This window comes from Phyllobates terribilis, unplaced genomic scaffold (assembly GCF_046119375.1).
Source record: "Phyllobates terribilis strain yellow unplaced genomic scaffold, ASM4611937v1 Scaffold_4__5_contigs__length_816908805, whole genome shotgun sequence".
In the NCBI taxonomy this organism is placed as follows: domain Eukaryota; kingdom Metazoa; phylum Chordata; class Amphibia; order Anura; family Dendrobatidae; genus Phyllobates; species Phyllobates terribilis.
The window spans coordinates 757,405,702-757,420,705 of record NW_027362764.1 but is presented as its reverse complement, the minus strand read 5'-3'; the positions used below and the strand labels follow the sequence as shown (position 1 = coordinate 757,420,705).

General features: G+C 34.5%; 1 protein-coding gene across 2 annotated transcripts in view; it reads left to right on the top strand.

Moving 5' to 3' along the window:
- The window catches only part of ASAP1 (ArfGAP with SH3 domain, ankyrin repeat and PH domain 1), a 328,274-nt gene that overhangs the window by 51,390 nt on the left and 261,880 nt on the right, over positions 1-15,004 (top strand). For both annotated transcript variants that reach the window (XM_073679894.1, XM_073679892.1), the window contains exon 2: positions 12,826-12,912. In XM_073679894.1, the coding sequence (XP_073535995.1) occupies positions 12,854-12,912 (59 nt within the window). In that variant the 5' untranslated portion in view covers positions 12,826-12,853. The remainder of the gene's footprint in view (positions 1-12,825; positions 12,913-15,004) is intronic.

Below are 15,004 nucleotides of genomic sequence, written 5' to 3'. Positions count from 1 at the left end.
ATAATACTGCCCCTATGTACAAGAATATAACTACTATAATACTGCTCCTATGTTCAAGAATATAACTACTATAATACTGCCCCTATGTACAAGAATATAACTACTATAATACTGCCCCTATGTACAAGAATATAACTACTATAATACTGCCCCCTATGTACAAGAATATAACTGCTATAATACTGCCCCTATGTACAAGAATATAACTACTATAATACTGCCCCCTATGTACAAGAATATAACTACTATAATACTGCCCCTATGTACAAGAATATAACTACTATAATACTGCCCCTATGTACAAAAATATAACTACTATAATACTGCTCCTATGTTCAAGAATATAACTACTATAATACTGCTCCTATGTTCAAGAATATAACTACTATAATACTGCCCCTATGTACAAGAATATAACTACTATAATACTGCCCCTATGTACAAGAATATAACTACTATAATACTGCCCCCTATGTACAAGAATATAACTGCAATAATACTGCCCCTATGTACAAGAATATAACTACTATAATACTGCCCCCTATGTACAAGAATATAACTACTATAATACTGCCCCTATGTACAAGAATATAACTACTATAATACTGCTCCTATGTTCAAGAATATAACTACTATAATACTGCCCCCTATGTACAAGAATATAACTGCTATAATACTGCCCCTATGTACAAGAATATAACTACTATAATACTGCTCCTATGTTCAAGAATATAACTACTATAATACTGCTCCTATGTACAAGAATATAACTACTATAATACTGCCCCCTATGTACAAGAATATAACTACTATAATACTGCCCCTATGTACAAGAATATAACTACTATAATACTGCTCCTATGTACAAGAATATAACTACTATAATACTGCCCCTATGTACAAGAATATAACTACTATAATACTGCCCCTATGTACAAGAATATAACTACTATAATACTGCCCCCTATGTAAAAGAATATAACTACAATACTGCCCCTATGTACAAGAATATAACTACTATAATACTGCCCCCTATGCACAAGAATATAACTACTATAATACTGCCCTCTGTATACAAGAATATAACTACTATAATACTGCTCCTATGTACAAGAATATAACTACTATAATACTACTCCTATGTACAAGAATATAACTACTATAATACTGCCCCTATGTACAAGAATATAACTACTATAATACTGCCCCTATGTATAAGAATATAACTACTATAATACTGCCCCTATGTACAAGAATATAACTACTATAATACTGCCTCCTATGTACAAGAATATAACTACTATAATACTGCCCCTATGTACAAGAATATAACTACTATAATACTGCCCCCTATGTACAAGAATATAACTACTATAATACTGCCCCTATGTACAAGAATATAACTACTATAATACTGCCCCTATGTACAAGAATATAACTACTATAATACTGCCCCTATGTACAAGAATATAACTACTATAATACTGCCCCTATGTACAAGAATATAACTACTATAATACTGCCCCCTATGTAAAAGAATATAACTACAATACTGCCCCTATGTACAAGAATATAACTACTATAATACTGCCCCCTATGCACAAGAATATAACTACTATAATACTGCCCTCTATATACAAGAATATAACTACTATAATACTGCTCCTATGTACAAGAATATAACTACTATAATACTACTCCTATGTACAAGAATATAACTACTATAATACTGCCCCTATGTACAAGAATATAACTACTATAATACTGCCCCTATGTATAAGAATATAACTACTATAATACTGCCCCTATGTACAAGAATATAACTACTATAATACTGCCTCCTATGTACAAGAATATAACTACTATAATACTGCCCCTATGTACAAGAATATAACTACTATAATACTGCCCCCTATGTACAAGAATATAACTACTATAATACTGCCCCTATGTACAAGAATATAACTACTATAATACTGCCCCTATGTACAAGAATATAACTACTATAATACTGCCCCCTATGTACAAGAATATAACTACTATAATACTGCTCCTATGTACAGGAATATAACTACTATAACACTGCTCCTATGTACAAGAATATAACTACTATAATACTGCCCCTATGTACAAGAATATAACTACTGTAATACTGCTCCTATATACAAGAATATAACTACTATAATACTGCCCCTATGTACAAGAATATAACTACTATAATACTGCCCCTATATACAAGAATATAACTACTATAATACTGTCCCTTATGTACAAGAATATAACTACTGTAATACTGCTCCTATATACAAGAATATAACTACTATAATACTGCTCCTATATACAAGAATATAACTACTATAATACTGCCCCCTATGTACAAGAATATAACTACTATAATACTGCCCCCTATGTACAAGAATATAACTACTATAATACTGCTCCTATATACAAGAATATAACTACTATAATACTGCCCCTATGTACAAGAATATAACTACTATAATACTGCCCCTATGTACAAGAATATAACTACTATAATACTGCCCCTATGTATAAGAATATAACTACTATAATACTGCCCCTATGTACAAGAATATAACTACTATAATACTGCCTCCTATGTACAAGAATATAACTACTATAATACTGCCCCTATGTACAAGAATATAACTACTATAATACTGCCCCCTATGTACAAGAATATAACTACTATAATACTGCCCCTATGTACAAGAATATAACTACTATAATACTGCCCCTATGTACAAGAATATAACTACTATAATACTGCCCCCTATGTACAAGAATATAACTACTATAATACTGCTCCTATGTACAGGAATATAACTACTATAATACTGCCCCTATGTACAAGAATATAACTACTATAACACTGCTCCTATGTACAAGAATATAACTACTATAATACTGCCCCTATGTACAAGAATATAACTACTGTAATACTGCTCCTATATACAAGAATATAACTACTATAATACTGCCCCTATGTACAAGAATATAACTACTATAATACTGCCCCTATATACAAGAATATAACTACTATAATACTGTCCCTTATGTACAAGAATATAACTACTGTAATACTGCTCCTATATACAAGAATATAACTACTATAATACTGCTCCTATATACAAGAATATAACTACTATAATACTGCCCCCTATGTACAAGAATATAACTACTATAATACTGCCCCCTATGTACAAGAATATAACTACTATAATACTGCTCCTATATACAAGAATATAACTACTGTAATACTGTCCATATGTGCAGAGAAAGCAGTTTAAAAATGAAGTGTTATTTTTAATTTTAGATGTATTTTTTTATATTCTATTATCAATATACTGTATAATATATCATTTAATAAGTGCAATGCATTATATGCAGGTGATTAGGTGATTTTCTTTCCGTATGTTAAGCTAAGTAGTGTATGACCCCTGTAAAGTCTGAATGATTTGATGCCATCATGGAGGAAACAAGATGTCCTATGTGAAAGCTGAATGACAAATTTCCACTTGGTAGCAGAAAGACAGGACGTGCTGAGCTGATTATAGTAGGATTAATTCCCACCAGTAGAATCAGAATTTGTCTTAGCTGTGAAACATCAACACATTTTCTTTGAAGTTTTTCATAGGGGTTAATTATCTTCTTGGTTGTCTTTGTAGTTTTTAACCGAAATTCTAAGTTCACTGCTAAGAAAATAACCACTGAAAATGGGGTGTTACTTTTATATATTATTATATGCCATCATTATATGTATAATACATGTATAATAATGTAGATATACAATATGCATAACTTACTAATTACCATACAGTACAGACCAAAAGTTTGGACACACCTTCTCATTTAAAGATTTTTCTGCATTTTCATGACTATGAAAATTGTACATTCACATTGAAGGCATCAAAACTATGAATTAACACATGTGGAATTATATACTGAACAAAAAAGTGTGAAACAACTGAAAATATGTCTTATATTCTAGGTTCTTCAAAGTAGCCACCTTTTGCTTTGATGACTGCTTTGCACACTCGTGGCATTCTCTTGATGAGCTTCAAGAGGTAGTCACCGGAAATGGTCTTCCAACAATCTTGAAGGAGTTCCCAGAGATGCTTAGCACTTGTTGGCCCTTTTGCCTTCACTGTGCGGTCCAGCTCACCCCAAACCATCTCGATTGGGTTCAGGTCTGGTGACTGTGGAGGCCAGGTCATCTGGTGTAGCACCCCATCACTCTCCTTCTTGGTCAAATAGCCCTTACACAGCCTGGAGGTGTGTTTGGGGTCATTGTCCTGTTGAAAAATAAATGATGGTCCAACTAAACGCAAACCGGATGGAATAGCATGCCGCTGCAAGATGCTGTGGTAGCCATGCTGGTTCAGTATGCCTTCAATTTTGAATAAATCCCCAACAGTGTCACCAGCAAAGCACCCCCACACCATCACACCTCCTCCTCCATGCTTCACGGTGGGAACCAGGCATGTAGAGTCCATCCGTTCACCTTTTCTGCGTCGCACAAAGACACGGTGGTTGGAACCAAAGATCTCAAATTTGGACTCATCAGACCAAAGCACAGATTTCCACTGGTCTAATGTCCATTCCTTGTGTTCTTTAGCCCAAACAAGTCTCTTCTGCTTGTTGCCTGTCCTTAGCATTGGTTTCCTAGCAGCTATTTTACCATGAAGGCCTGCTGCACAAAGTCCCCTCTTAACAGTTGTTGTAGAGATGTGTCTGCTGCTAGAACTCTGTGTGGCATTGACCTGGTCTCTAATTTGAGCTGCTGTTAACCTGCGATTTCTGAGGCTGGTGACTCGGATAAACTTATCCTCAGAAGCAGAGGTGACTCTTGGTCTTCCTTTCCTGGGGCGGTCCTCATGTGAGCCAGTTTCTTTGTAGCGATTGATGGTTTTTCAACTGCACTTGGGGACACTTTCAAAGTTTTCCCAATTTTTCGGACTGACTGACCTTCATTTCTTAAAGTAATGATGGCCACTCGTTTTTCTTTACTTAGCTGCTTTTTTCTTGCCATAATACAAATTCTAACAGTCTATTCAGTAGGACTATCAGCTGTGTATCCACCTGACTTCTGCACAACACAACTGAAGGACCCAACCCCATTTATAAAGCAAGAAATCCCACTTATTAAACCTGACAGGGCACACCTGTGAAGTGAAAACCATTTCCGGTGACTACCTCTTGAAGCTCATCAAGAGAATGCCAAGAATGTGCAAAGCAGTCATCAAAGCAAAAGGTGGCTACTTTGAAGAACCTAGAATATAAGACATATTTTCAGTTGTTTCACACTTTTTTTTGTTAAGTATATAATTCCACATGTGTTAATTCATAGTTTTGATGCCTTCAGTGTGAATGTACAATTTTCATAGTCATGAAAATACAGAAAAATCTTTAAATGAGAAAGTGTGTCCAAACTTTTGGTCTGTACTGTATATTATTTAACATTGGGAGATATATTATACTAGTTTTGTTCTTGTACATAGATGATAGTATTATAATAATTATATTATTGCACATAAGGGGCAGTATTATAGTAGTTATATTCTTGTACATAGGGGGCAGTATTATAGTAGTTATATTCTTGCACATAGGAGGCAGTATTATATTAGTTATATTCTTGTACATAGGGAGCAGTATTATAGTAGTTATATTCTTGTACATAGGGAGCAGTATTATAGTAGTTATATTATTGCACATAAGGGGCAGTATTATAGTAGATATATTCTTGTACATAGGAGCAGTATTTTATTAGTTATATTCTTGTACTTAGGGGGCAGTATTATAGTAGTTATATTCTTGTACATAGGGAGCAGTATTATAGTAGCTATATTCTTGTACATTGGAGCAGTATTATAGTATTTATATATTTGTACACAGGAGCAGTATTATAGTAGATATATTCTTGTACATAGGGGCAGTATTATAGTAGTTATATTCTTGTACATAGGGGCAGTATTATAGTAGTTATATTCTTGTACATAGGAGCAGTATTATAGTAGTTATATTCTTGTACATAGGAGCAGTATTATAGTAGTTATATTCTTGTACATAGGGGCAGTATTATAGTAGTTATATTCTTGTATTTAGGAGGCAGTGTTATTGTAGTTATATTCTTGTACATAGGAGCAGTATTATAGTAGTTATATTCTTGTACATAGGAGGCAGTGTTATAGTTGTTATATTCTTGTACGTAGGGGCAGTATTATAGTAGTTATAATCTTGTACATGGGGGCAGTATTATAGTGGTTATATTCTTGTACAAAGGGAGCAGTATTATAGTAGTTATATTCTTGTACATAGGGGCAGTATTATAGTAGTTATATTCTTGTACATAGGAGCAGTATTATAGTAGATATATTCTAGTACATAGGAGCAGTATAATAGTAGTTATATTCCTGTACATAGGAACAGTATTATAGTAGTTATATTCCTGTACATAGGGACAGTATTATAGTAGTTATATTCTTGTACATAGGGGCAGTATTATAGTAGTTATATTCTTGTACATAGGGGCAGCATTATAGTAGTTATATTCTTGTACATAGGGAGCAGTATTATAGTAGTTATATTCTTGTACATAGGGGGCAGTATTATAGTAGTTATATTCTTGTACATAGGAGCAGTATTATAGTAGTTATATTCTTGTACATAGGGGCAGTATTATAGTAGTTATATTCTTGTACATAGGGGCAGTATTATAGTAGTTATATTCTTGTACATAGGGGGGAGTATTATAGTAGTTATATTCTTGTACATAGGGAGCAGTATTATAGTAGTTATATTCTTGTACATAGGGGGCAGTATTATAGTAGTTATATTCTTGTACATAGGAGCAGTATTATAGTAGTTATATTCTTGTACATAGGAGCAGTATTATAGTAGTTATATTCTTGTACATATGAGGCAGTATTATAGTAGTTATATTCTTGTACATAGGAGCAGTATTATAGTAGTTATATTCTTGTACATAGGGGCAGTATCATAGTAGTTATATTCTTGTACATATGGGCAGTATTATAGTAGTTATATTCTTGTACATAGGGGCAGTATTATAGTAGTTATATTCTTGTATATAGGGGCAGTATTATAGTAGTTATATTCTTGTACATATGAGGCAGTATACTAGTAGTTATATTCTTGTACATAGGAGCAGTATTATAGTAGTTATATTCTTGTACATATGGGCAGTATTATAGTAGTTATATTCTTGTACATAGGGGCAGTATTATAGTAGTTATATTCTTGTATAGAGGGGCAGTATTATAGTAGTTATATTCTTGTACATATGGGCAGTATTATAGTAGTTATATTCTTGTACATAGGGGCAGTATTATAGTAATTATATTCTTGTACATAGGGGCAGTATTATAGTAGTTATATTCTTGTACATATGGGCAGTATTATAGTAGTTATATTCTTGTACATAGGGGCAGTATTATAGTAGTTATATTCTTGTATATAGGGGCAGTATTATAGTAGTTATATTCTTGTACATATGAGGCAGTATTATAGTAGTTATATTCTTGTACATAGGAGCAGTATTATAGTAGTTATATTCTTGTACATAGGAGCAGTATTATAGTAGTTATATTCTTGTACATATGAGGCAGTATTATAGTAGTTATATTCTTGTACATAGGAGCAGTATTATAGTAGTTATATTCTTGTACATATGAGGCAGTATTATAGTAGTTATATTCTTGTACATAGGGGGCAGTATTATAGTAGTTATATTCTTGTACATAGGAGCAGTATTATAGTAGTTATATTCTTGTACATATGAGGCAGTATTATAGTAGTTATATTCTTGTACATAGGAGCAGTATTATAGTCGTTATATTCTTGTACATAGGGGCAGTATTATAGTAGTTATATTCTTGTACATAGGGGGCAGTATTATAGTAGTTATATTCTTGTATATAGGGAGCAGTATTATAGGAGTTATATTCTTGTACATAGGAGCAGTATTATAGTAGTTATATTCTTGTACATAGGGGTCAGTATTATAGTAGTTATATTCTTGTACATAGGAGCAGTATTATAGTAGTTATATTCTTGTACATAGGAGCAGTATTATAGTAGTTATATTCTTGTACATAGGGGCAGTATTATAGTAGTTATATTCTTGTACATAGGAGCAGTATTATAGTAGTTATATTCTTGTACATAGGGGCAGTATTATAGTAGTTATATTCTTGTACATAGGAGCAGTATTATAGTAGATATATTCTAGTACATAGGAGCAGTATAATAGTAGATATATTCTAGTACATAGGAGCAGTATAATAGTAGTTATATTCCTGTACATAGGAACAGTATTATAGTAGTTATATTCCTGTACATAGGGACAGTATTATAGTAGTTATATTCTTGTACATAGGGGCAGTATTATAGTAGTTATATTCTTGTACATAGGGGCAGTATTATAGTAGTTATATTCTTGTACATAGGAGCAGTATTATAGTAGTTATATTCTTGTACATAGGAGCAGTATTATAGTAGTTATATTCTTGTACATAGGAGCAGTATTATAGTAGTTATATTCTTGTACATAGGAGCAGTATTATAGTAGTTATATTCTTGTACATAGGGGCAGCATTATAGTAGTTATATTCTTGTACATAGGGAGCAGTATTATAGTAGTTATATTCTTGTACATAGGGGGCAGTATTATAGTGGTTATATTCTTGTACATAGGAGCAGTATTATAGTAGTTATATTCTTGTACATAGGGGCAGTATTATAGTAGTTATATTCTTGTACATAGGGGCAGTATTATAGTAGTTATATTCTTGTACATAGGGGGCAGTATTATAGTAGTTATATTCTTGTACATAGGGAGCAGTATTATAGTAGTTATATTCTTGTACATAGGGGGCAGTATTATAGTAGTTATATTCTTGTACATAGGAGCAGTATTATAGTAGTTATATTCTTGTACATAGGGGCAGTATTATAGTAGTTATATTCTTGTACATAGGGGCAGTATTATAGTAGTTATATTCTTGTACATAGGGGGGAGTATTATGGTAGTTATATTCTTGTACATAGGGAGCAGTATTATAGTAGTTATATTCTTGTACATAGGGGGCAGTATTATAGTAGTTATATTCTTGTACATAGGAGCAGTATTATAGTAGTTATATTCTTGTACATAGGAGCAGTATTATAGTAGTTATATTCTTGTACATATGAGGCAGTATTATAGTAGTTATATTCTTGTACATAGGAGCAGTATTATAGTAGTTATATTCTTGTACATAGGGGCAGTATCATAGTAGTTATATTCTTGTACATATGGGCAGTATTATAGTAGTTATATTCTTGTACATAGGGGCAGTATTATAGTAGTTATATTCTTGTATATAGGGGCAGTATTATAGTAGTTATATTCTTGTACATATGAGGCAGTATACTAGTAGTTATATTCTTGTACATAGGAGCAGTATTATAGTAGTTATATTCTTGTACATATGGGCAGTATTATAGTAGTTATATTCTTGTACATAGGGGCAGTATTATAGTAGTTATATTCTTGTATAGAGGGGCAGTATTATAGTAGTTATATTCTTGTACATATGGGCAGTATTATAGTAGTTATATTCTTGTACATAGGGGCAGTATTATAGTAATTATATTCTTGTACATAGGGGCAGTATTATAGTAGTTATATTCTTGTACATATGGGCAGTATTATAGTAGTTATATTCTTGTACATAGGGGCAGTATTATAGTAGTTATATTCTTGTATATAGGGGCAGTATTATAGTAGTTATATTCTTGTACATATGAGGCAGTATTATAGTAGTTATATTCTTGTACATAGGAGCAGTATTATAGTAGTTATATTCTTGTACATAGGAGCAGTATTATAGTAGTTATATTCTTGTACATATGAGGCAGTATTATAGTAGTTATATTCTTGTACATAGGAGCAGTATTATAGTAGTTATATTCTTGTACATATGAGGCAGTATTATAGTAGTTATATTCTTGTACATAGGGGGCAGTATTATAGTAGTTATATTCTTGTACATAGGAGCAGTATTATAGTAGTTATATTCTTGTACATATGAGGCAGTATTATAGTAGTTATATTCTTGTACATAGGAGCAGTATTATAGTCGTTATATTCTTGTACATAGGGGCAGTATTATAGTAGTTATATTCTTGTACATAGGGGGCAGTATTATAGTAGTTATATTCTTGTATATAGGGAGCAGTATTATAGGAGTTATATTCTTGTACATAGGAGCAGTATTATAGTAGTTATATTCTTGTACATAGGGGTCAGTATTATAGTAGTTATATTCTTGTACATAGGAGCAGTATTATAGTAGTTATATTCTTGTACATAGGAGCAGTATTATAGTAGTTATATTCTTGTACATAGGGGCAGTATTATAGTAGTTATATTCTTGTACATAGGAGCAGTATTATAGTAGTTATATTCTTGTACATAGGGGCAGTATTATAGTAGTTATATTCTTGTACATAGGAGCAGTATTATAGTAGATATATTCTAGTACATAGGAGCAGTATAATAGTAGATATATTCTAGTACATAGGAGCAGTATAATAGTAGTTATATTCCTGTACATAGGAACAGTATTATAGTAGTTATATTCCTGTACATAGGGACAGTATTATAGTAGTTATATTCTTGTACATAGGGGCAGTATTATAGTAGTTATATTCTTGTACATAGGGGCAGTATTATAGTAGTTATATTCTTGTACATAGGAGCAGTATTATAGTAGTTATATTCTTGTACATAGGAGCAGTATTATAGTAGTTATATTCTTGTACATAGGAGCAGTATTATAGTAGTTATATTCTTGTACATAGGAGCAGTATTATAGTAGTTATATTCTTGTACATAGGGGCAGCATTATAGTAGTTATATTCTTGTACATAGGGAGCAGTATTATAGTAGTTATATTCTTGTACATAGGGGGCAGTATTATAGTGGTTATATTCTTGTACATAGGAGCAGTATTATAGTAGTTATATTCTTGTACATAGGGGCAGTATTATAGTAGTTATATTCTTGTACATAGGGGCAGTATTATAGTAGTTATATTCTTGTACATAGGGGGCAGTATTATAGTAGTTATATTCTTGTACATAGGGAGCAGTATTATAGTAGTTATATTCTTGTACATAGGGGGCAGTATTATAGTAGTTATATTCTTGTACATAGGAGCAGTATTATATTAGTTATATTCTTGTACATAGGAGCAGTATTATAGTAGTTATATTCTTGTACATATGAGGCAGTATTATAGTAGTTATATTCTTGTACATAGGAGCAGTATTATAGTAGTTATATTCTTGTACATAGGGGCAGTATCATAGTAGTGATATTCTTGTACATATGGGCAGTATTATAGTAGTTATATTCTTGTACATAGGGGCAGTATTATAGTAGTTATATTCTTGTATATAGGGGCAGTATTATAGTAGTTATATTCTTGTACATATGAGGCAGTATTATAGTAGTTATATTCTTGTACATAGGGGCAGTATTATAGTAGTTATATTCTTGTATATAGGGGCAGTATTATAGTAGTTATATTCTTGTACATATGGGCAGTATTATAGTAGTTATATTCTTGTACATAGGGGCAGTATTATAGTAGTTATATTCTTGTATATAGGGGCAGTATTATAGTAGTTATATTCTTGTACATATGGGCAGTATTATAGTAGTTATATTCTTGTACATAGGGGCAGTATTATAGTAATTATATTCTTGTACATAGGGGCAGTATTATAGTAGTTATATTCTTGTACATATGGGCAGTATTATAGTAGTTATATTCTTGTACATAGGGGCAGTATTATAGTAGTTATATTCTTGTATATAGGGGCAGTATTATAGTAGTTATATTCTTGTACATATGAGGCAGTATTATAGTAGTTATATTCTTGTACATAGGAGCAGTATTATAGTAGTTATATTCTTGTACATAGGAGCAGTATTATAGTAGTTATATTCTTGTACATATGAGGCAGTATTATAGTAGTTATATTCTTGTACATAGGAGCAGTATTATAGTAGTTATATTCTTGTACATATGAGGCAGTATTATAGTAGTTATATTCTTGTACATAGGGGGCAGTATTATAGTAGTTATATTCTTGTACATAGGAGCAGTATTATAGTAGTTATATTCTTGTACATATGAGGCAGTATTATAGTAGTTATATTCTTGTACATAGGAGCAGTATTATAGTAGTTATATTCTTGTACATAGGGGCAGTATTATAGTAGTTATATTCTTGTACATAGGGGGCAGTATTATAGTAGTTATATTCTTGTATATAGGGAGCAGTATTATAGGAGTTATATTCTTGTACATAGGAGCAGTATTATAGTAGTTATATTCTTGTACATAGGGGTCAGTATTATAGTAGTTATATTCTTGTACATAGGAGCAGTATTATAGTAGTTATATTCCTCTACATAGGGGCAGTATTATAGTAATTATATTCTTGGCCATTATGGAGTATTATATCCCTGTACTATACATGCTCTCTATACATGCACTGCTGGTAACATAGACACACCTTGATACAATCTGAATGTGTTGCAGCTCATGACAACCTAATGTGTAAGATAATATTGTCCCATGTTGCTCATTGAACCACAATTCCTGTTGAATTTCATGAGTCCATTCTTTTCGATTTTTTCAGCTATTAACAGTAAACTGAAAGAAAACAAGTATATTGCCGTCATTTGGAGCCATTGTGTCTCATGCTTTTCTCTTGTTTCCGTCACAGGTAATTTTCTGGCGGTGACAGCTGAGACATGCGATCGTCAGCCTCCAGGCTCTCTAGTTTTTCATCCAGGGATTCATTATGGACTCGGTAGGTGACCTCGTATTATGGAGACCCTATGTGCCCATTTTCAGCAATGATTTATTATCCAGTTCAGGACAGATACATATAAATCCAGGACGCTTATTGTACTTATTGGGTCCTTGGAGAAACCCAAGGTTCATTTACTTGTTTGCTCAGCTGAATCATTCGCATGTGGCCTCAATAGTATTTTACTGTCATTACCTTTTGAGTCATTTATTGTCACATTGTTATAGTAGGATATGCATGAAACACAATGGGAAGAAATGCCACATGGCCGCATAGTGACATCAATGAGGTGGCGGAGCTGCGTGTCTCCTCCTTTTCATATACTTTTCTTCAATGTGTCACCTTCTCAGTGCCGTAGCCACGGAAGGGGCGGATAAAGCATGTGCAACACTTGCTGACAGCCCGGGATAAGGAGTCAACAAGTCACTTTGGTTTTGGACAGAGTACACCCCTACAGAGCTATGGACGCCTTTAGAGGGTCCTCGTTTCTCATGATCTGCCCTATATCCCTTGCAATATGGCAATACTTCACTTTTGCCCCCCTAAAAATGACATCATGTTTTTGGCACCATTCACATGGCACAGTTGCGTTAACAGATGGTATTGCGGAGTAGAAGTGCCACCACATGGTGCCTTTATGAGATGAATGTTTTGTGGGAAAGTATCTACTTAACAGGGAACATGGATCATGGTATCGAGGCTACCGATTAGTCTTTCTAGGTGGGTAAAACAATGACAACAGTGTCATGGTGACCTAGATCGTCGCATTTCTTGAAAACTATACGATATGATGATATACTTGGATATGGCTCAAGACCCAAATAAGGATCATCAATAAACATTTAGCTTATTTTTGTGGTTCTATGAACGTTTTGAAGATTGCACCATTCACAATAGCTGAGTTACTCCTCCCTCCTCCCTCTCACAGCACAGTGCGCAGCACACTCACAGCAGCTTCCCATGTGTTAACAATGAGATTTAAGGGGTAACGTTTTTCCTTGTGGAGAGTGACATGCCTAGCCTGGCATGCGAATGTGAGGAGGCTTATACGCCTTGCAACGCTCCTCTGGGAAAATAAATATGAAACTTGCCTCCTTAGAGAGGAAGAGTTCTAGCCCTCTTCCTCTCTGTAGAGGCAATTTGCACATTAGCACTGAGATTGTTAAGGTCCCTTCCTAATTTCTGATGCCTTCCAAGCATGTGTGCTTCAGCTGGACAGTCCTGAAATTCCTCTGTCTTGGCATCTATAACAGGTCACTAGAGAGGCGCCCCTGCGGGTTCAGTCGCCACAGAGGTACTGCATCTCACCCAGAGGTGTGGTATCTCACTCTCAGGTAAGGATAGAGTGCTGCCCGGGACCCTAACACCTGCATCCAACACTACACTACTCCAGACCAGCAGGAGGGGCAAGATGCGTCGCTTCCCTGCTGAGCCCTGTCCCTGGCTGGAGTGGGGGAGAACCAAAGTAGGGGGAACCATGTAGTGGGTGTGGGTGGAGGAAGAAGTTCAGGGGAGCTCAGTAAGAAGTGATATAAAAAGAGGGTGGAACACTCTAGAAGGGTCTTCAGTGAGAGGAAGAGTTGGGAGCAGGAGCTCTGTAGGAGCTCTGCTCAGGAGGAGGGCCTAGGCAGAGAGGCCCAAGACTGAAGAGAGAGAGAGGAGCAAGAGAAAGGCTCCAGGAACATGGAAGGGATCCCAGGGGTATGGGCAGTGCTGGAGGCCACCCGTATGCCTGAATCTACCAGACGGTGGAGGGATCAAGCCGCAGAGGGGACCGGCCCCTAACTAGTGAGAATTACAAAGTTCAACTAGGAACCGGAGGCTTCTGTACTTTCAGGGTGCAGTTGCCACATCCACACTCAAGTCGCCAAAAAGGTAACCACATAGGATCCAGGGAACTCCAGGTTGCCCAGAAAGATCCAAGGATACCGGCTTGGGACATTGTTTGGCGAGGCGCAGGGCAAGAAGGGTAAGGGCCAGAGCAGGAAGACGGCTGAGACGGGCATATAGAATGGGGTCCTCTCAGGCACTCTTGAAACACCTGGGAGTTTACTGAACCCCTGCCAGGTGAACGCAGCACGACGTGGGAGGT